At 39.7% G+C, this 23,415-nt stretch overlaps 2 protein-coding genes across 2 annotated transcripts; both read left to right on the forward strand.

The window, feature by feature from the left end:
* Window positions 1-378: 378 nt before the first annotated feature.
* Window positions 379-2,160, forward strand: LOC119665466. The gene has a single exon (XM_038074687.1). The coding sequence runs from the start codon at window positions 379-381 to the stop codon at window positions 2,158-2,160; it is 1,782 nt and encodes a 593-aa protein (XP_037930615.1).
* A 19,047-nt stretch (window positions 2,161-21,207) lies between these two features.
* LOC119665467 (uncharacterized protein K02A2.6-like) lies at window positions 21,208-22,321 on the forward strand. The gene is made up of 2 exons (XM_038074688.1): window positions 21,208-21,680; window positions 22,030-22,321. Exons 1-2 carry the CDS (start codon window positions 21,208-21,210, stop codon window positions 22,319-22,321), a joined length of 765 nt encoding a protein of 254 aa, XP_037930616.1.
* Window positions 22,322-23,415: the final 1,094 nt, after the last annotated feature.

Below are 23,415 nucleotides of genomic sequence, written 5' to 3' on the forward strand. Positions count from 1 at the left end.
TGGAACTTGCTACAAGAACGATATCACAATAAAAGAATTATTGTAGCAACAATCATTCAAAGAATTCTAAATCAACCAATAATATCAACCAATCCTTCAGCGACAGAAATAAGGACACTCCATGATGTTACTTTTGAAGAATTGCTGGCACTGAAGAATGTGGGACTCGAAACTGATTCATGGTCGCCGTTACTGCTTCATAGTTTGCTCCTCAAACTAGATAACCAGACTCGCATTTTGTATGAACAGTCGCTGACTCATCCAAGAGATATTCATTCGATTAAGGAGTTCATGATTTTCCTGGAATCAAGATTCCAGTCCTTAGAGGCGATTGGTCATAGGGAGAAGCCATGCTCAGCAAAAACCCTTGCCACAACTATGGGAAAGGCAAATATATCAACCTGTAAGATCTGTAATAATGGATCACATCCGATAAATTATTGCAAAACATTCTTGCAATCAACACCACAATGTCGTATCAAGACAGTACAAAAACTTAGACTGTGCTTGAACTGCTTACGTACAGGCCATAGGGCAGCAGAATGCAAAAGTTCCCGCTGCAACAAGTGCAGCAAGAACCACAATTCGTTATTGCACTTATCAGAGTCTTTCAAGACAACACACAAACCGATCAATGTCAATGTTCTACTGTGTCTGGACACTTCTGGTTGGTCAATTCCTCAGAATATAAAATTGGCTGATCCAGACTTCGCGAATCCAAATCAAATTGACCTATTAATTGGAGCAGAATTCTATCACAGCTTGTTATCGATTGGTCAAATCAAAATAGGTGAGGGTCTACCTACACTTCAGAACACGATTTTCGGATGGATATGCAGTGGCAAGGTTAGCAACGGTAATCAAAAATTACTTACCTGTGGCATGTGCAGCGAAACTGACGACGAAGTATTGGATAATATACTTACTAAATTCTGGCAATTGGAAGAAATCAATCAAACGGATGACAAATTCACTCATGCAGAAAAGAAATGTAAAGAATCTTTTGCTCAAATTACTCACCACAATCATGAAGGGCGATTTGTCGTGAAACTACCATTTAAGGAGGATACAACTGTTCTTGGTGAATCCATGCAGATGTCGATGAATCGGTTTTTTAGCCATGAACGTCGGCTGTTGAAGAATTCTGAACTAAAGAAGATGTACGTTGACTTCATGCGAGAGTACGAACATCTCGGCCACATGGAAAAAATCAATCAGGATGATATAATGCATCCACATTACATTTTGCCACATTATTGTGTAATCAAGGCAGATAGTACTACAACAAAGCTTCGAGTGGTGTTTGATGCATCTGCAAAAACATCAACCGGAGTCTTACTCAATGATATAATGCATAATGGTCCAGTTGTGCAGAACGAACTCTTATCCATTTTTCTGCGTTTCAGAAAACCACGCTTCGTTTTTACAACAGATATTCAAAAGATGTATCGGCAGATACTAATTGATCCAAGAGATGAATATCTTCAAATCATTATCTGGCGAGAGTCACCAGAAGAAAACTTGTGCTATTACAAATTAAAAACGGTAACGTATGGCACAAGAGCAACGCCGTATCTGGCAACTAAGTGTCTACATACCCTGGCCAGAGAGCATACCGTTAAATTTCCTCTCGGTTCCGCTACACTCAGCAAGCATTTTTATGGCAATGACGGTATAAGTGGCTCAGACAGTCTCATGGAGACAATTGCAACAAAGGATCAACTTATTAAAATATTGGCGACAGCTGGTTTCAAACCTCGCAAGTGGTGCGCAAATAATGCCCAATTACTTCAAGGACTCACTCCAGAAGATCAAGAAGTGGATCTCAATGTCATCAGTGAGTCACATAAGACAGTAAAAACTCTAGGCCTTATCTGGCTACCAAAATCTGATCAATTTTTAATAAAAACTAACGGACCTACACACAGCAAAATAATAAAGAGGACCGTAAGTTCCGAGTTGGCGCACATTTTTAATCTACTTGGATTAATGGCTCCCGTAGTAGTGAAGGCGAAAATATTTGTTCAAAAATTGTGGCAGTTAAAACTTTCCTGGGATGAAGCTCTGCCTGCTGAAATGCATACTCAATGGACCCATTTTCGACAGAGCTTATGTGAAGTAAACAATGTAAAGATAAATGCGGTTATTTTTGTTTTTTAAAATATACTAACTTTTATTTCGAAAGTAATTTTGTGTATCTCTACACGTGTTTCGGCAAATTCGCTTTTGCCTTCATCAGGAGAATTCCTAATATTAAAATATCTAGCAATCTTACAAACTATTTGTACCATTAACATGTTATTTTTAATACTAAACTTAATATTAATAAAACCTAAGGTTATTGTCCTTGGGGGTGACAGGTAAGAAATGGTGGCGGGGTTGGTCTGGTGTTGTTTTTATTTTTACATACAGTTAGGTCGACTGGTTGTCGGTTTTTTGGGATGTATCTAAAAAGGCACGATGACACGTTGACACGATACACAAAATTACTTTCGAAATAAAAGTTAGTATATTTTAAAAAACAAAAATAACCGCATTTAAACAATTTCGAAGTAACGACTCAAAAATTAAAACAAAAATAAATGTAAAGATTCCACGACATATATTTCATCATAAACAACCAAGGAATACTCAGATTCATGTATTTACTGATGCCTCCAAAAGAGCCTATGGAGCTGCCATTTACATCAGAGCCGAAATGACTGATCGAACTATCTCAGTTCAGTTACTTTGTTCAAAATCACGCGTCGCTCCACTAAAAACGCAGACAATACAAAGACTTGAGTTATGTGCGGCGTTACTAGGAGCACAATTGGTAGTAAAGGTAAGAAAGGATTCGGAATATGAACATCATCCGATATATATGTGGACTGATTCTGAGATAATATTGCATTGGATCAATTCAGAACCATCAACATTCCAAACTTTCGTTGCTCATCGTATCAGTAAGATTTAGCAATTAACACTAAAGGAACAGTGGAGGCATGTCAATACTAAACAAAATCCAGCTGATTTATTATCCAGAGGTGTAGATCCAATTTACATTCAGAAGAATGCAATGTGGTTTTATGGGCCACTTTTCCTTCATGGAAATCAAGAATGCTGGCCCCAACCATTCCGTCGGGAATTGATAACATCCGACCATATACAAGCGGAAGTCAAAGGAAGGTATATGTGCTTACAATTTCACATGATGAACTAATCAAATTGATTTATACGATAAGGCATAGAAACTCTTTCGTAAAGTTGCAACAAGTTCTTGGTTATGTGTTGAAATTCATCAAAGGGTTACGTAATAAGAGCAAGCACAACGACATCAATTTGACACCATTAAAACTGGATGAGTCATTACTCATAATTATAAAAACCATACAGCTAAGTGATTTCAATGAAAAACGGCATCAACTCTTAAAGAAAAGGGATCTGAAGGGAAGCAATAGTCTCCATGGACTTTCTTTCGATAGTGGCGTCATCAGGGTTGGAGGTCGATTGACGTCGTCACATCTTACCTACGATGCCAAATACCCCATGCTGCTGCCATATACCGATCCAATAGCCAAGCTCATCATGAAACATTTACATGAGAAGGGACTTCACTGCGGACCGCAAACATTATTAGCCCAGTGCAGGCAGCGATTTTGGCCAATAAAAGGCAAGATTATGGCTCGATCCATTGTGCAACATTGTGCAATGCACTCGAGTACGCCCACGCATGTTCAAACAAATCATGGGCAATCTACCAGCTGACAGAGTCCAAGCTCAAAGACCTTTTTTCAACGCAGGTGTGGACTTCTGTGGTCCCATATGGATACACCACAAAATTAGAGGCAAAAGACCATGCAAAGCGTACATCGCCGTGTTTTGCTGCTCCTCCACGAAGGCAGTGCATTTGGAAGTTGTTAGTGATCTCACCACAGATGCATTCTTAGGCGCTTTGAACCGGTTTACGTCAAGAAGAGGTCGATGTCAAAACTTATATTGTGACAACGCGACTAATTTTGTGGGCGCTAAAAATCAAATGAACGAGTTAGCTGAAAGCATTCACAGCACAAATGCTCAAAACAACATAATAAGATCCTGTTCAGCTCAAGGAATTGTTTTTCATTTTATACCTCCGAGAGCACCACGTTTCGGAGGATTATGGGAAGCTGCTGTCAAATCACCTAAATATCTATTGGTGCGAACTATTGGCAACGTGTCACTCACTTACGAGGAATTGGAAACAGTGGTAACCCAAATTGAAAGTATGCTAAACTCCAGACCAATAACACCGTTGTCATCAGACCCAAATGACCCGGCTGCCCTCACACCAGGACACTTCTTAATAGGAGAACCACTAACAGCCCTTCCAAGTAGGTCAGAAACTACAACCAAACAATCGCTTTTAACCAGGTGGAAGCTGGTGAATCATCTAAAAAACGAGTTCTGGTTAAGATGATCAAAGGAGTATCTTAAGGAGCTACAGTGTCGCACTAAATGGAAGGACCAATCACCTGACGTCAAGGAAGGAATGCTGGTAATCATTCAAGAAAATATCGCTCCTCCGCTTCAATGGCCTCTGGGCAGAATCATCAAATGCTATTCCGGTAATGATGGAAGTATCAGAGTTGTAGATGTCAAAACGAAAAACGGGATTTGGAAGCGTCCAATAAAAAACGAGCAAAACTCAACATCAACTTGCTAGCCATTGCATTGCTGGTATTATTATGGATACCACTGATATCAGGGTTAGGTATCACGATAAAATCATTTAATAACACACCAGGCATTCATTTCGAACACAAGGGAGTCATCAAAAGATCACAAGCAGAATGGAAAATCATTGCATATTATGACTTAAGTCCATTGCAGCAGGAGTTTGAATTCATTGAAAATGGAACCGAATCCTTAGCGAACGTGTGTAAGTTGATGAATGGATATAATCACTGCTGGACGTTAGTTGAGCAGTTCAAGGCAGCGAGAAATGAATTGTTATCTGCAAACATAATGCAGATTAACAAAAGAAAGAAGAGAGGCGCATTTGATTTAGTGGGTAACATTGCGAATGCAGTATTCGGCGTTTTGGACTCAGAATACGCTAAAAATATGGCGCAGACGATTCAACAACTAAAAAATGACGACAAGCATTTGCTTAACCTTCTAAAAAACCAAACTTCAATTTTAGATTCTACTCTAAATATCATGAAACGAAATCAGCAGCAGTATCAAACAACCTTTGAATTAACAGTCGAGCGATTGAACGATGTAAAGTCAAAAATGTTAGAAGAGGACAAGGAAATTTATAATTTAAAACTCCACCAACTTTTCACTGCGATTTCAACTCAACTACTAAGTGTAACAACAAGTATTCAATTTTACGAATCAGCAATTTTAGGAGTGTTGACCGACACAAATCATGGAAAAATCAGCCCACTTCTTCTGACGCCAAAGCAACTCATGAATGAGGTTACTACAATGAAGCAACATCTCAGGTCAACAATGCAGTTGCCGGTTAACATGAGCAACATTTCTGAGCTATATTCTCTTATGACAGTAAGCAGCGGTTTATTTGATACTAAAATGTTGTTCCAAATAACTCTACCACTAATCAATGATCAGTCCTTTGATTTATTCGTTGTTATTCCCGTTCCAGGGATCATAAACGGAGAATACGTGACAATCACACCATGCACGTCTATGATGGCATTCAATACTCATAGGAATGGATACTTTCCGATTTCAGAAATACAGTTGTCACAATGTGTGTCTTCAAAAAATGATGTATTCATCTGTTCAGATACGCAAGAAATATATTCTCTTGAATCAGGCAAGTGCACTTGCGAAGTAAATTTATTTAATAATAGTACATCATCTTGCACTTGGCAAAGTTTCACAAGTAATACCTTATGGTCCAGTGTGTTGCACAAAATCATTGGATGTTCGTCGCAAGAAACCCTGTAAAGCTGAACGCAGTATGTGACAATGAGCATTCTCAAGTGAAATTGCAAAATACAGGTTTACTTGAGCTCCCACCAGGGTGCATACTCTCACATCATACGGCAACAATAACCAGCCATTACACAATGACTACTCGCTTAAAATATTCTCACACAAGCTTCCATTCGAGCCCAATAGTGATAGCGATTCCTCGGCAACCATCTCTAAAGTTGGAAAACATCAGCATGAAAACAGCTAATGATGAAATAACTAATTTGAAGGCATCTTTAAATATGATAAGGTCTCAGGAAGAAATGCCGAACAATACACTATCACAGCACCAACACCATTTCATTGTCGAATATTTGGCACTTGGTCTCAGCGTGCTCATATTTTGCAGCATAATCGGTCGATATTTATTAAGAAAAAATAGACACCGTCACAGGCCTGGTACACCTCACCCACAACCACGGAGACGAGTTCAAGAGCAACATGCAGCATCCGAGGTCGAAGTAGCAGAATAAGATTGACTGGCATCAACCGGGGGCACAATGTCCAATTTGGACGTATTATTATTATTTAAAAATAGGCTATTTGTGCACCCCGACCTAAAAGATCTATTGTGCGCCTATAGGCCCAACTAGGACAATTTTAGACTATTTATAAATCTTATAATTGCAGTGGGCTTAATTTTACCTATTTGATTTGGGACCAGGATCCCGCTACCAAGGTAATCGAGTCTACGTCTTGCCACCGCTGGGCAGTTGCATAGAACATGTTCCGATGTTTCCTTCTCCTCATGACAGAGTCGACAGGAATCACTTTCTACCGCACCTATAATCTTCATGTGGTAATTAAGTCTACAGTGCCCTGTAAGAAGTTCAGTGTAGATTTTGATATCATTTCTGCTAAGGTTGATGATAGCATCAACTTTGATGTGTTCAGGATCAATGAATCTTTTTGACTGTCGCATGCCTGTTTGGGCTCTCCAGTGTTCAAGTAGATGCTGTTTCTCCCGTTCACATAATAAGTTGTTTGTGAAGCTATTCGTTACCCCGCAGAAGGGCTCTGGCCCAATGAAAGGAGTACATGCACCCTTCTTTGCTAATATGTCTGCTATTTCATTGCCCTCATGCCCCTCGTGTCCCGGTACCCACATAAGAGTAACATAGTTCCTCGATGCTAGGGTGTTGAGAAGTTGAAAGCATTCCCAAACCAGCTTTGATTGGAATAAGGATTTTGCTAAAGATTTTAGAGCTGCTTGGCTGTCTGATAGAATGCATATGTTGGTACCTCGGGTGCCCCTACGTATGCATTCTCTTGCACAAAGCTCTAAGGCATGGACCTCTGCCTGAAAAATGGAAGCAGTTTTTCCCATTGCGATTGCTTTACGGAAGTTTGGTCCCATAACTCCTGCTCCTGCACTGCCATTATCCATTTTGGACCCATCAGTATACCATAATTGAGAGCCCTGCTTTAAGTTTATTTTATTATTTCTCCAAGTTGATCGGTCACTAATGACCACTTCGAATTCCCTGGAGAAAGCTAATTTTCTATTCATCTTGTCGAAGACCTTAAGGCACGGAGAATTCCAGATTTCATCTAGAATCTTTGCGTGTCCTGTCAGATTGCCCTCTTTAAGATTACCTAGATAAGGAAGCCTTAGTGCAGCACTGGTCGCAGTCCTTTTAACTGTAATGTGTAATGGGGTGAGTCCAGTGAGCATTGCTAGGGCTTCTGTGGGGCACGTTCTCATTGCTCCCGTTACGCTTAGACAGGCTGTTCGATGAATCTTATTGAGAGTCATCTTAGCCTTCGTCTGATTTACCTTTGGCCACCATGCCAAAGAAGCATAGGTGATCATCGGTACTATTACGGTCTTGTACGACCAAGCCATTATTTTTGGTCGCAGACCCCATGTTTTACCATACAGTCTTTGGCACGCATAAGTTGCTCTTAGAGCTTTGCCAGTTATATATGATAAATGGTTTTTCCAAGTAAGAGTTTTATCTAGAATTACTCCTAGATATTTCATTTCCTCAGATAGTATTAAGTCAGTGTCCCCTAACTTTAAGGTCCCTAGACTCATCTTCCTTCTTCTGGTGAAGGGTACTACATTTGTTTTATTCGGATTAATCGAGAGTCCTTTCTCTTGACACCAATTTTGAGTGATATCAAGAGCTAGTTGCATACGATCGGATATGGTGGAGTCAAATTTGCCTCTAACCATGATGACTAGATCATCTGCAAAGCCCTGAACTTCATATCCGAGGTCACTAAGAGACTGTAGGAGTTCGTCAATGACCAATAGCCATAGGAGTGGCGAAAGAACGCCTCCTTGAGGACATCCTTTGGTTGACTTGACAGTTAATCTCTTCGTCCCCATTTCAAAGATTATCGTCCTATTTTTCAGCATATTGAGAATCCATGTTATGATCAGTCTATGTATTCCTTTCCTGACCATTCCTGCCTCAATTGATCTGAATGTTGCATTATCAAAAGCTCCTGTAATGTCAACCGATGTGCAGAGAGCTATTTCCTTACCGTCTAAAGCCTTCTCGATTTTACTCGTCAGACTATGTATAGCGGTGTCGGTCGATTTGCCCGACTGATAAGCATACTGTTCAATATGTAGAGGTGAAGCTTTAATATAGACTTCCCTGATGTATTGATCTAGAATCTTCTCCATTGCTTTAAGCAGGAAAGAAGTAAGGCTAATGGGCCGAAAAGCTTTTGGCGTGTGGTCCGCCTTTTTGCCTGCTTTCGGTATGAAAGCTACCCTAGCCTTCGTCCAATGTTTAGGTATTACGCCTAATTCTAGACTTATCCTAAATAAGTTTGTTAATATCGGTGCTAATATATCAACGCCTTTCTGAAGAAGGCACGGTTGTATATTATCGATACCAGGTGATTTAAACGGGCTGAAAGTGGAAATGGCCCATTTAGTTTTATTGACTGTAAAGATTTTACGGGCCAGTGAAAGATCTCTTCGTGTAACCAATAAGAAACGAGTATCCTCGATGGTTTCCGTAGTCTCAGTATACATGGCGCAGCCTGGAAAATGAGTGTCCAGCAAAAGCTGTCCCGTTTCTTCCAGACTTACCGTAAAGCTTCCGTCAGCCTTCTTTAATGTAGAGAGGCTATTTGAGTGGTCTTTATTTAGAGATTTCTGGAGTCTCGCAGCCGCAGGAAGTGTTTCAATCTCCTCGCAGTGCCTCCTCCATGATTCCCTCTTTGATTTCCTCAATTCCCTATTGTAAGCCGTTAAGGCACACTTGTAAGATGCCCAGTCCCCATTGGACTTGGCTCTATTAAGGAGCTGGCGGGCTTTTTTGCGTAAAATATCTAGTTCCCTATTCCACCATGGGACGTTCCTAGAACGTTTCTTTTTGATAAGTTCGCAGCTATTTTCAAAAGCCCCTGTAATAATATTTTCTAGTTTGTTAACCTCAAGATTTAGTTCCTGACAATTAGTAATCCTATTCCCAAGACAACTAATGTTTTGTTCTAAATAGAAGTTATATAGAGACCAGTTGGTCTTCCTAACATTTCTTATTTCGAAAGTGTCTTCAACTTCCCCTTCCAAATCAAAGCGTATATATCTGTGATCTGATAAGGAGTTCTCCTCCAACACCCTCCAATTTGAAATGTTATTTGATATAAATGCGCTGGCTAAAGTGAGATCTAATACCTCTTCCCTTATCGCATTTACAAAAGTAGGTTCGTTACCTTTATTAACTACCATTAAATTGTTAGTTGTGATATAATCAAAAAGTGACTCACCTCGTGTATTGATGTCTGTGCTTCCCCATACTGTATGGTGTGCGTTGGCGTCGCAGCACATTACCCACTGTAGGTTTCGGATACGGCAGTATTCTGTAAGCTGCTGGAGCTCGAGAGACACCGCTTCCTCTGCGTCGCCAGGGAGGTACAGAGATGCAAAAACTATTATTCTCGTCCCTCTAGTACTAGGCACTTCTGCCTGTACCGCCACCAGATCACGCTGTATGAGCTCTGTAATTGGAAGAGATTTAATGGTTTTGTTAATCATTATCGCCGTTCTAGGACGATCAACATTATTATCATAGATTAACTTACACGTTTTTGTCTGTAGACCGTTTATGCGCCCCTTTGTGGCCCATGGTTCTTGGATGGCCACAAAATCCAGACAGTGTTGTTCCACCAGGGCACTGAGCCTGCATGAAGCTGCTATAGCCCGGTGGAGGTTGATTTGGAGGCAATGAAGTTGCCTCCAAGAGTTTTGCGGATGTGGCGGAGTCCGGGACATTATATCCCAGACTGGCCCTTGCGGACCTTGCCGCCCTTTGTACCGCGCAGCAATTCCGCGGCCTCCGGGTCTTTTCTTTCCCATTTCCTCAGACGACCAGAGAGAGCGGAAGGTTTTCGGCCCTGGGCACGGATTCTGCCCCTCTCAAGGGTGGTCCCCCGGAATTGAGACCCGTTTTCGGCTTCTGGTTGCTTGACTGAGCACAAGCCGCAGATGTTGTTGGTCGCTCATCTTCAACCACTTCCTTTGCTCTGTTTCCTTTATGTCTTGGTCTCAGCACGGCACTGCTAAGTCCATAGAAGACTTTATTGCCCAGCTTTCCGACCATTTCGGACGACATAGGATCCAGAGCAATCGCCATCTCGACGATGTCGCCCTTATTGAGCCTGTGAAGTACCCGCCAGTCCCTGACACGCATGCCCGAATTTTGGCACTCAATTTGTCCCAGAATACGGTCGCTTTGCCAGGAAGCTGAGCCTGGGAAGTAGCCAACATAGATTTCAGACTTTGGCACTTCTGCCTCGTCCACTACCTTCAGCTGGGCTCCTTCCCACGGCTTCAAGGCTGGGATTGTCTCTTTAGACCAAGTTACAGTCTCGTCGTCCAGACAGTTAATGGTAAACCATCCGGGCTTTAGACTGTAACCGGCGAAATGAGGCTTCACCCCAGGAGCTCGATAAGTTTCGTACATCTTGTCGAGGATGCATTTCTGCACCTTGCCAATTTCCTCATTGGACCAAATGCCCTCTGGGAAATTGTGCGGTAGTATACCGATCTTCTTAGAGCGAACAGTCTCTGCTAGGGTAGGCTTTGAACAATGGTCTTCGGAAGAAGTACTGTGTTCAGCCTGCCCCACAGATACCGTCGCCACCTCTTTACTAGGACCAGGTTTGCCCCCGTGTGAGGTCTCTACTTCCTTCATCCTACTGAAAATCGGCAAAGCAGTTGCAGGCACTGTTAATTTATTATCAACTTTCTTGCCCTGTAGTGCAATCCGCTTTGTCGGTTTTGAGCTTGATGTTGGTGTAGAGCTGTCCGATCGGGATCTTTTTGGTGTTGCCTGCCCTTCGTTAGTCGCAGTGGCCGGCTTTACTGCCAAGGACCTTGCTGTTTCCAGCGGGATGCCCTTGGCAAGTAAAGCCTTCAACCTTTTGCGTCCAGCGCCGGATAGCTTCACCCTCGTTTGAGTCTTTTTAGTTAGACCAGGCTCCAGAAGATCTCTCTCCTGTTCCGAGGAGATAGACATCCCAGCCGACTCTTGGCTAAGTGGAATGTCCATTTCCTCCGGCTTGTCGGGTAGAGGACCAGGTGCCCTCTCCAACAAGTCGTGGTCCATTTGTTTACTGACGATGGTACCAGGTGCCCCCTCGTTCAGTGATAAGTTTTGGCTGTGTAAAGCCATATTTTGCACATTTAAAGGTGTGCAGTCCATAGAATTGAAAATGTTATTAGGTTCCATACAAAGTAAGTTTAAATAAACCGTGCAGGTTGGTCACCCATGAGCGCCCCCATGGGAAGGACAAATTGAAACCGTAGGTTTGTCAGACCTGGTACGGAGTTCGCTATTAAGCTTGACTCTACCCTGTCAAGCAAGTTCACCAGCATAGCTGTTCCACTGTGAGTTTAGGGGGTTTGTTTGGGGCAATAGGTATGTTCATATTCCAGTCTATCAAGACCTAGCCTTGGGAGCCTAGAATATGTACAGACCCTGCCCTAGGGAGTTTCCTTCTCCCCCGCCCGACTATCGGCGACCCACAAACAGCAGAGACATGACCGTACTGAAGGCGAGTCATTGGTCTGATAGATAGCCGCACTTTCCTATAGGACTGACCAATTAGCAAGTGTCCATTAAAGTCCACTAGCTAGCCTCAACGACTGATCAGGAATCGTAGATACCTACTTTCAACCTGTGCGTTGGCGGCAGTTCTTAGTTTGTGTGCTGAATCATGTCACATGAAAAATCATCATGTCATGACTTCCATATGACATGCTTCAGTCCGCAATAAGCCCCTACACCACGACAAGGTGACTACCTAGCAAGGGAATTTGGACGTAATAATGATTTGTAATAATTTGGACATAATAATGATGAAATCTTAAATCTTTTATTTTAATTTAATTATTTGTTTTGGTGTGAAAGCCAATTTTTATGCTTATAATGTTAATGACTTGATGATATCAACATTTATCAAAAACAACAACAACAGTTGTATATCACGAGCACACTTTGCTCGTCATATGAAACTGCAGATAAGCCATGCATTTGGCATGTGCAATATTTTAATGCAAACATTATGAGAAATGAAAATTCGTTTGTGCAAGGTCAGTATTATAATTATTAAAATAATAATCATGTTTGTAAAGCAAGCTGGTATATGGACTTAGTTCAAGGTTAAAAGAAAATAAGTTTATCAGCATATACCAGGTTGCTAAGGAAATTACGCAAGTAATATTTCTTATTTGTTATTCGTAAATGCATACAATTTCCATGAGAACTGTGACCGTTCCCACGACTAAGCTGAGCGAAATCTAAGCGCTTCTTTAATGCAGCTTAAGCTATAAGGCATTATCGTGGGAATTGTATGTATTGACACCTTGCCAAATTTCTATAAAAGCACAACATTTTCTAATAAACATTCATTCAATACCAAACATTCCTTGAGTTTTAATTAGTTCAAGTGCTCATTAAAACTTAAACGCAAATAGATACAAGTGCCTAGTTGCTCAAAAATATTATTTGAATTCACCTGAAGTTAGTTCAAGTGCCAAATTCAGGTTTTTCAATAGGAACTGGTTCAAGTGCCAGATTCCTAAACATAAGCAACACTGAATCAATTCAAGTGTCGATTCAGTTTCAAAAAGAAACGACTTATTGAACAGGGTTGTTTCAGGTAAGTATCATTCTGGCACTCCAATTTCAAATCTTCTGCTTGCTTACTTTCCTGTGAAGAAGCCATTAATTTCAATTTCCTGTGAAGAAGCCATTAATTTCTTCGTACATCCCACTACTATATACCTCATCATTGTGTGCTCAAGCTAAATAGCACTTCTAAAAAGCTTAGATTGTATTCGACGCCTCATATCGTACTACAACGCAAAAATCACTTAATAGCATTCTTATGGTTGATGCTGCAATTCAGGAAGATTTGTTTACGGTTTTGTTACGTTTTCGCCATTATCGCTACGTCATTACTGCAGACATAGTGAAAATGTTTAGACAAATCTTGGTTGACTCACGTGACCGCTGTTTTCAATGTATATTATGGCGTGCCTCAGAAAGTTAAGAGACACATACCTATCAACTCAATACTGTTACATACGGAACAGTAAGTGCACCGTTTCTAGCTGTGAGAAGCCTACACTACTTGGCTGATGAATATGCTTTCGAATTTCCAATTGGTTCAAAGGTGATCAAGTCATCATTCTACGTCGATGATTTTCTATGCGGAGCAAATTCATTAGATGAATTGTCAACAATAAAATATGAAATCTCTATTATTCTGCGAAACGGTTGTATGGAACTCGCTAAGTGTCATTCCAACGTCGAAACATTTGTCGAAGATATCACTATGAAGGATTTAAACCTCACTGATACTTCAATCACTAATGCATTGGGCATTATGTGAGATCAGAGGCACGATCAATTTTTGTTTTCATTTTCACCAAAAGATCTTCACAAAGGTAACTTAACAAAACGCTCTATTTTATCGTTCGCTTCATCCCTATTTGATTCACTTGGACTGTATGCGCCACTACTTATTACTGCAAAAATAATTTTGCAAGAATTGTGGCTACTCAAATTAAATTGGGATGAGACAATACCACAGAATTTATACACTGCGTGGGAAAATTTCCTGAAACAACTATATTCACTATCTTCAATTGTTATACCGCGCTTTTGTCTTGGAGTCAACTCACAGGTTATTCAATTACATGGCTTTTGTGACTCATCCATAAAAGCATATGGTTGTTGCTTCTTTTTTCGCGTAGAGGATACAACACAAAGCATTGTTGTAAATTTGCTATGTGCTAAATCTCGTGTGGCTCCTACGAAGAAAAAGTTGTTGCCGAAACTTGAACTTTGTGCAGCTCAGTTACTCGCTATTCTCTTTGACAAGGTTAAAAATATTTTCAACAATATCAAATTTGAAACCAATTTGTGGTGTGACTCACAAATTGTATTACATTGGTTACGTATGCATTCATCGACATTATCAACTTTTGTAGTGTAGTATATTCGATCATAGCAACCCTGCATTAAGAAATAGAAAAATAAGGAAAAAATACAAAATGCGTTGTTGTCGTCGTTGTGCTAAACGGAGTAAGCGTGCCATGGCGTAATCCTTATTATTATTAATATTAAATTGTAAATTATTATATAACTTTAATCAATAAAGTATATGTTATTATATATAAGAATATAATAAAATTTGGCGACGAGGATAAAACATTAAAGGATGGCGAGGAGTTTTGGTGAATTGGGTCAATATAACGTTGCGTCGGGGAAATGGAAAACTTACATGGAACAAATGGAATTTTTCTTTGTTGCAAATGACATCACAGACGCAAAAAAGAAAAAAGCGATATTTTTAGCGTCATGTGGGACGGAAACCTACACGATATTAAAATCGGTTGCCACACCGATTAATATTTTAGAGGAAAAATTTGCATTTAAGGCGGCAACTAAATTATTGACTAGTTATTTTTGTCCGGCAGCGAATACAATAATACAAAGGTCTAAAATTTTATCGGAGAAACCAAAAAGAGGACGAATCAATTACCGAATATTTGGCAGCGCTAAGGAAATTGAGCCAAGACTGCAATTTCAATGATTTGGAGGAAATGTTACGGGACAGACTAGTCTGTGGCATGCGCGATGAAAATTTACAAAAGCGGCTTTTGGCGAATGACCAGTTAACATTAAAAATAGCGCAGGAGGAAGCTATAGCATCAGAAACAGCACAAAAGAATGCGACGGAACTTAAAACGTCAGCCAGCCTGCCAGGGTTGAATAAAATTTCAAGCAACAAGGTAAAACCAAATCGTGCTCCAGTGGACCATATTCAGGATTGTCATCGTTGTCGAGGAAATCATCATGCAGATCAGTGCAAATTTAAAGACGCGGAATGTTATTATTGCAAAAAGCGTGGACATATTGAGAGAGCTTGCATAAAAAAAGCAAAAACCAAAAAGCCAGCAACAAATAATGGGAGAAGACCAAACAGAGTAAATCTTTTAGATACAAACCAGGAAACTCAAACGACGGAGTATTTATGGTCAATGTTCGCTACAGGTAGTCCATCGGTAAGAGAGTGATTACGATAAGTAAGTCACCGGTACAAATGGAAATAGATTCGGGGGCAAGTTACTCAATAATAAGTGAAAAGTTATTTAGAGAAAAATGCCGTATATTCCGCTAAAACCAAGTCAAATACAATTAAGAACTTGGGGAACAGAGAAAAATCTTAAACTGAGTGGAGAAGCAGAAGTACCAGTCTCGGTTGGGAACATCACAAAGAAACTAAAGTTGTTAGTAGCAGCGGGTGAAGGTCCGGCTCTAATCGGTCGAAATTGGTTTAACGATTTGGGAATTACTATAACCAGCAATTTATGCAATATAGAATCAGCTATTCCAGTAGAGGTGATGAACTTCAGTTCAGTTTTTGATGGAAATCTTGGAGATTACAAGGGAAATCCTGTGAAGTTACAAATGTCAGTTTCAAGTAAACCGAAATTTCTTTGATATCGACAAGTGCCTTTTGCATTAAAACTCAAGGTGGAAGCAGCATTAAAGAAGTTGGAAGATGAAGGCGCACTGCGTTCAATATCCTACCAGATAGTCAAGTAGAGGGGTCATTAGAAGAAAAGGATAAAAAAGATGAAACATTAAAATCGCGACCGTACCGGCAGGGGCAACCGCCAAAAAGGTTACGGGACTATTTGATGGGGGAGGAACTGTAGTATATTCGATCATGGCAACCCTGCATAAAGAAATAGAAAAAGAAGGAAAAAATACAAAATGCGTTGTTGTCGTCGTTGTGCTAAACGGAGTAAGCGTGCCGTGCCGTAATCATTATTATTATTAATATTAAATTGTAAATTATTATATAACTTCAATCAATAAAGTATATGTTATTATATATAAGAATATAATAAAATTTGGCGACGAGGATGGGATAGAAATGTTAGCCAGACGTTGTGAAAAGTGTGCATTAAGAACATAGATGGTGTGATTATTTATTTAGACGACATTCTAATTGGCGGAACAACTTTGGAAGAGTTGTGGGATAGAACACGAACTGCTCTGAAATGTGTACAGGATGCAGGATTGAAGCTTAAAAAATCAAAATGTGTTTTCGCAGTACAAGAGACAACATTTTTGGGGTTTAAGATAAGCCGAGAAGGAGTGCGTCCAACTGACGAAAAGGTGAAGGCAATAGCTCAAGCACCAGAACCAATAAATAAACAACAGCTACAAGCTTTTCTTGGGTTAATTACATTTTATGATAGATTTTTACAAAATAAGGGCGATCTTTTGGAACCGCTGTATCGACTATTAAGAAAAGAAATACCTTTTAAATGGGGTAAAGAACAGAAATTAAGTTTTGAACGAGCAAAGAAACTATTACAATCAAAAAATCTGTTGGTGCATTATTCGGCTGACTTACCACTGATATTATGCGGAGACGCATCACCGTATGGAGTTGGAGTTGTTTTGGCACATAAGATGCCGGATGATAGAGAAGCACCGATTGCTTTTGGCTCCAGAACATTACAGGGCGCGGAACGAAATTATTCACAGTTGGATAAAGAAGCGCTAGCGATTATGTTTGGTGTGCAAAAGTTTCATCAATTTTTAAGTGGTAGACAATTTACAATAATGACTGATCATAAACCACTAGTGGGATTATTCAACCCAGAAAAACCATTATCACAGCATATATCACCCAGAATGTTAAGGTGGTCGTTAAAGTTAGGCGCTTACCAGTACGAGATTAAATTCCGAAAAGGGAAACATCACCAGAATGCAGATGCATTGAGCCGGTTACCTTTAAATGATGTAAAGCTACAAATACCGGAAATACCTGAAATATTATACTGCAATGAGGTTGAGGAACAGTTTTTAATCACTGCGAAAGACATTGCACAAGCAACCAGAAGAGATCCAGTACTATCAAAAGTAATGTGGCATATCCAAAGGAAAGATACAGTTTTGCCATATGTTAACCTACATCCGAAACGCACAACTGGGCACCTTAAAATTTTTAACAACAGGTGGTCACCTAACCTATGTTTGACAGCGAATGACACAATCGAGTGAAGTAAGAATAACGGAAGTTCGATGGGTAGCGTCGTGAATAAATATATTGTTTTAGTTAAATAAAGTAAAGTAATGTTATGTAAAAAGAAAGTCTATTAACGTTTTGTAGTAAACGCAAAAAACCAAATTTAAATTAAACCAAAGTTTAAAGTTCAGAAGTGGAATTGAATCAATGTCCAAAAGGGGAGTAATTAAAACGTAAGTTTGAATATTTGGCGCAAAAAATTAAAAAACAAACGAACGCAGATATATACGTAATGATGGTGACCATCGAGACACTGACGAAGGAACAGTTGAAGGACTTCTTACAACAGCAAGAGTTATCCACTACAGGCAATAAGGCAGAATTAGTTGCAAGATTAACTGAACACGTGAAGGCAAGCGGCGTAGTTTTACAATTTACGAACGATAATGAGGAATTGCGGGGTGAAAACGAAGAATTGAGAAAACAAATTAGCGAACTGCGGCAAATGGTGCAACAAGTGGCCATTAACCAGAATAACGGTAGAAACAATCAAAACAGTACTTCAGAAATACCTAGTAAGGACCGTAACGCGCATTCTATACGAGAAATCGCAGAAGTCCTACCCGAATTCGACCCAACGAATGAAGATTCTATTACGGCTACGCAATTTGTCGAACGTGTTGAAGCTGTTATGTCTGTATATGCGTGGCCCGAAAAAAGTGTGCTTCTTGCAGTGTATAGCCGTTTGAAGGGTGTAGCGCGCATGTGGGTGGACGCATCACCAAGAATGCATGCTACTTGGAAGGAGTTCTCAAATGAGCTTGTCACCGAGTTCGGTTGCGAATACGATGAAGCGGATATACATTACAATATGTCACGCGTTGCTCGAAGGCAAAACGAAACAATAACTGAGTTCATTTTTCGTGTCTCTGCGCTAGGACGACGTCATAATCTTAGTGAGATGGCTATCACGAGATACGCCCGAGAAGGATTAAAACATCGAGAACTACAAATGGCGATTGCTCCGCAAAAATTCGTATCCGTTAAAGAAATGCGTAAAGCATGCGAGAACTTTTTACAAAATTGCATTAAGATAAACGAAAAGTCTTTTCATAATGCGGGTGAAAGCGAACAAAGAATACAATCGTTCAGTAAGGCAAAGAATGTTATGTGTTACAGTTGTGGTGAGTCAGGGCACTTGTCAGTAAATTGTGCAAGACCCCCAAAACGTCCTCGTTGTATAGATTGTAATAAGGTGCACCCCAAAAATGAACAGCAAAATTGCGGAAAACCATCAGCTTTCGTGCGAAAAACAAGTATTATCGACAATAAATTTCTTAAGAAAATAACGATTGGTGGCAAGCAAGCCATTGCATTTATTGATACTGGAAGCGAATGTAATATGGTCCGAGAAACATTTGCCAACGATATTGGTGGTACGCGCAGCAAAAACCTATTTACCATCAGTGGATTCGGTGGTGGTATAGAACGATCTGAGATACAAATCGACACGGATTTGAAAATCGATGAAGTTGAAAAACCGTTGACGTTGCACGTCTTCAAAGATCGTGTGTTGAATTACGATTTATTGCTCGGGGACGAAATATTCAATAGCGAAAATATACGCGCCGTATATGACAACGGACAGTTCAAATTCGAAGACAAAGTAAAAACGACGTGTAAAATTAATAAACTTAGTCCAATAACGGAGGATGACGTGTGTATGGACACTGTAAGTTCGGATTCTAAGGGAAACCTGTTAGAGGTGATGAATGAATTCCGAGAATGTTTCGCTACAGGTATGGATGGAATCGGCAAAACTAGTGTAGTCGAAATGAAAATTGAGTTAGCGACCAACGAGGTAATCGCACAAGTCCCATATAGAGTTCCGGAACCGAAAAAAGAAATCGTTGCGAAGAAAATCCAAGACTATGACCTCATCATCGAACATCGAAGCGAGCAACGAATGGCGCATGTCGACGCACTAAGTCGTATGCCTAACGAAGACGGTTGCGATCTTGAGGAAGCGACTTTGCGAGTCTGGAAGGCGGAAATAACTGAGGCAGATTGGCTTTACAGTATGCAATTACAAGATAGCAAACTTCAACAAGTCGTAATGAAAATTGAGGATAAGGATTCAGACATTATTAACGACTATAAAATAATTAACGGACGACTGTACAAACGGTATAAAAACCAACAGCTCTTCGTAATACCAAAGGCTTTACGATGGAAGGTGACACATGATGCACATGTTAAAACAGGACACTTAAGCGTTGACGGAACGATTGAATACTTACTACGGTCTATGTGGTTCGCTCGAATGCGAAACTTTGTCAAATCTTTTGTGAAAGCGTGCATTGATTGTGCCTTCACTAAGCGTCGAGGAGGTAAAAAGGAAGGTGAGTTACATTGCGACAAAATGGAGCCTATTCCGTTCAAAACAATACACATTGACCACCTGGGACCTTTTCCCCGAAGCCGAAAGTTAAACGAATATATCCTGATTATTGTGGACAGTTTCACAAAATTTGTCATCGTCAGACCAGTGAAAAGTACGAACACTAAACAAGTCATCGCCATTCTGAATGAAGTTACCAGTTACGTTGGAACCCCTGAAACTATAATAAGTGATCGTGGTACCGCCTTTACGTCAAAAGAATTCGAAAGATACTGTAACGATCAACAAATCAAACACATACGCAACGCAGTCCGACCGCCACGAGCCAATGGCCAAGTCGAACGATTTAATCGCACCGTTTTATCCATGCTGCAACCCTCAACACAAGATGACCGAACCTGGGACGAGCAACTACGAAACATTCAATGTACATTGAACTCACTGATTAGCCAAACGACGGGAAAATCTCCAAACGAATTGCTTTTTGGATTCAAGCCACGCGACATATTAGGTAACAAGCTGATCCAAATTCTCCAAGATGAAGACGATACTATTCCCATCACCCAAGAAGAACCCCAACGCCGACGATTACTTGCTGCTAATAACACTGATAGTAAACGGGTAAGCGCGAAAAAGCATTTCGACGATAAACACAGGAAACCAACGAAATATGAGCAAAGTGATTTAGTTCTAGCTGAACGAGAACCAGCATCCACAGGCACGTCCCGCAAACTTGAATGTCGATATAAAGGACCGTTTGTAGTCACCGAAGTTCTCGATAATGACCGTTATGTCATCGAAGACCTACCAGGATCCGATCGAAAACAACGACATTATAAATCAATCTATGCGTCTGATCTTCTAAAGCCATGGAGTCAATTGCCGTACGAAGAAGAAACTGATTCCGAGCGCGAGGACGCTTGACGTCAGGAAGGGCCGACTGTTAATCTACATCCGAAACGCACAACTGGGCACCTTAAAATTTTTAACAACAGGTGGTCACCTAACCTATGTTTGACAGCGAATGACACAATCGAGTGAAGTAAGAATAGCGGAAGTTCGATGGGTAGCGTCGTGAATAAATATATTGTTTTAGTTAAATAAAGTAAAGTAATGTTATGTAAAAAGAAAGTCTATTAACGTTTTGTAGTAAACGCAAAAAACCAAATTTAAATTAAACCAGAGTTTAAACATATAAATCAATCCAGTTTAAACCGTTTGTGAATAAAATCCAGGAACTATCAGTGAATGCACAATGTTTGTTATGGGGAGCCAGGGTAATAGTACCAGCAATACTACGTCCCAGAATACTTGAGATGTTGCACGAAGTTCATCAAGGCATGTCGGCAATGAAAGCAGTTGCGCGAAGCTATTTTTGGTGGCCTGGTTTAGATGAAGGGATAGAAATGTTAGCCAGACGTTGTGAAAAGTGTGCATGTAACAAAAAGAATCCTCCAGTAGCAGCAGGTAAACCATGGCCAGCAACACTAAGGCCATGGTCCCGGTTACATATTGATTATGCGGGACCCTTTATGGGTATAAATTTTTTTATCGTCGTAGATGCTCATAGCAAGTGGGTAGAGGTAAAAATAACCAGTACAATAAATGCGATTAGAACAATTGAGTTAATGAGAGAAATATTTGCAACACACGGAATACCAGATACCATTGTGTCCGATAATGGGCGAACGTTTGTGTCAGAAGAATTTGAGAAATATTTAAAACTTAGCGGTATAAAGCACATACGTACGGCACCGTATCATCCATCGTCAAACGAGCAAGCAGAAAGGTTTGTACAAACCATTAAGAATCACCTTAAGAAAATCTTCAGACATCAATAAGAATTTGGCAAATATACTTTTGCATCTGCGTACAAATCCTAATGCAAATTCAAATTCGAGTCTAGCAGAAATCTTGATGGGAAGGAAGTTCAAAACATTGTTAGATCATTTGCACCCCAGTGATGACAACACTCAGAAGCAGCTAAATTCTGATGAGTATTCCAAACAAATAAAACCAGTTCGCAGTTTCCAGTGTGGTTAAAGTGTTTGGCACCGAAATTTTGGAAGAGGTGAAAAGTGGATGCCAGGGATTATACAATCAACAGGAGATCGCAACTACAAAATTCAATCAAATAGTAACATATTGTCGAGACATATTGACCAGTTGCATAAGCGAGTTTCGGAGACGCCGACAAGTTTAAAATCCAATATAACTCCAGTAGCAGTAACTTCAGTGGCACAATCGGAAGAGCAAGACGACCAAGTAAGTGCAGGTCATTCATCAAATGAATATATCCTACCAGATAGTCAAGTAGAGAGGTCATTAGAAGAAAAAGATAAAAGAGATGAAACATTAAAATCGCGACCGTACCGGCAGAGGCAACCGCCAAAAAGGTTACGGGACTATTTGATGGGGGAGGAACTGTAGTATATTCGATCATGGCAACCCTGCATAAAGAAATAGAAAAAGAAGGAAAAAATACAAAATGCGTTCTTGTCGTCGTTGTGCTAAACGGAGTAAGCGTGCCATGGCGTAATTCTTATTATTATTATTAATATTAAATTGTAAATTATTATATAACTTTAATCAATAAAGTATATGTTATTATATATAAGAATATAATATTGTAACGACCCTTTCTTTATGTCGTTGCTTATTTGCCGAGGTATGCTCAGTCTCTCCAGGATCGTTACAATAAATTTTTAATTGTAAACAAAATATTCAGAGACACGCTTATGTTTTCTGTATTTTATTGTTTAGTTGAACACAACTGTAAAATTAACAAATATTGGTAAAGTTTAGCTTAATATTATTAGTAACTGCTTAAATCTTCCAAAGGACCTGTATTGATTTGAATAGACCAGGACGCTCTGTAGTGTTTCCAAGAGTTATTCGGATGTTGTGATTCACCTTGATAGCTTAGATTTTTCTGTATTGATTTGATTATAACAGGATGCTCTGTAGTGTTTCCAATAGTTATTCGGATGTTGTGATTCACTTTGATAGTTTAAAGTTTTCTAAGGGGAAAAATATGGTTAGTATCGATAATTCTTGATATAGAATTATCCTTTGTTTATATATTCCGTGAAATTATATTATTTACGATAGACGTAATTCGACCACCCGAAACAACATAATTCGACCCTGTGTAATAATTCTTGATGTAGAATTATTGACATAAATTGATTTAGCTTTGTGTTAATAATTCCTGATGTGGAATTATCCTTTGCATAAATATTCTGTAAAATTATATTATTTACGATAGACGTAATTCGACCACCCGAAACAACATAATTCGACCCTGTGTAATAATTCTTGATGTAGAATTATTGACATAAATTGATTTAGCTTTGTGTTAATAATTCCTGATGTGGAATTATCCTTTGCATAAATATTCTGTAAAATTATATTATTTACGATAGACGTAATTCGACCACTTGAAATAATATAATTCGACTTTGTATAATAATTCTTGATGTAGAATTATTGAAATGAATTGATTTAGTTTTGTGTTAATAATT

The sequence above is a fragment of the Teleopsis dalmanni genome, chromosome 1, assembly GCF_002237135.1.
Source record: "Teleopsis dalmanni isolate 2A chromosome 1, ASM223713v2, whole genome shotgun sequence".
NCBI lineage: Eukaryota > Metazoa > Arthropoda > Insecta > Diptera > Diopsidae > Teleopsis > Teleopsis dalmanni.

Coding starts and splice junctions, on each gene's coding strand:
- LOC119665466 (XM_038074687.1), top strand. CDS start 379: ATGGGAAAGGCAAATATATCAACCTGTAAGATCTGTAATAATGGATCA.
- LOC119665467 (XM_038074688.1), top strand. CDS start 21,208: ATGTTGCACGAAGTTCATCAAGGCATGTCGGCAATGAAAGCAGTTGCG. Junction 21,681..22,029: donor TCAAACGAGCAAGCAGAAAG/GTTTGTACAAAC, acceptor TCAATCAAATAG/TAACATATTGTCGAGACATA.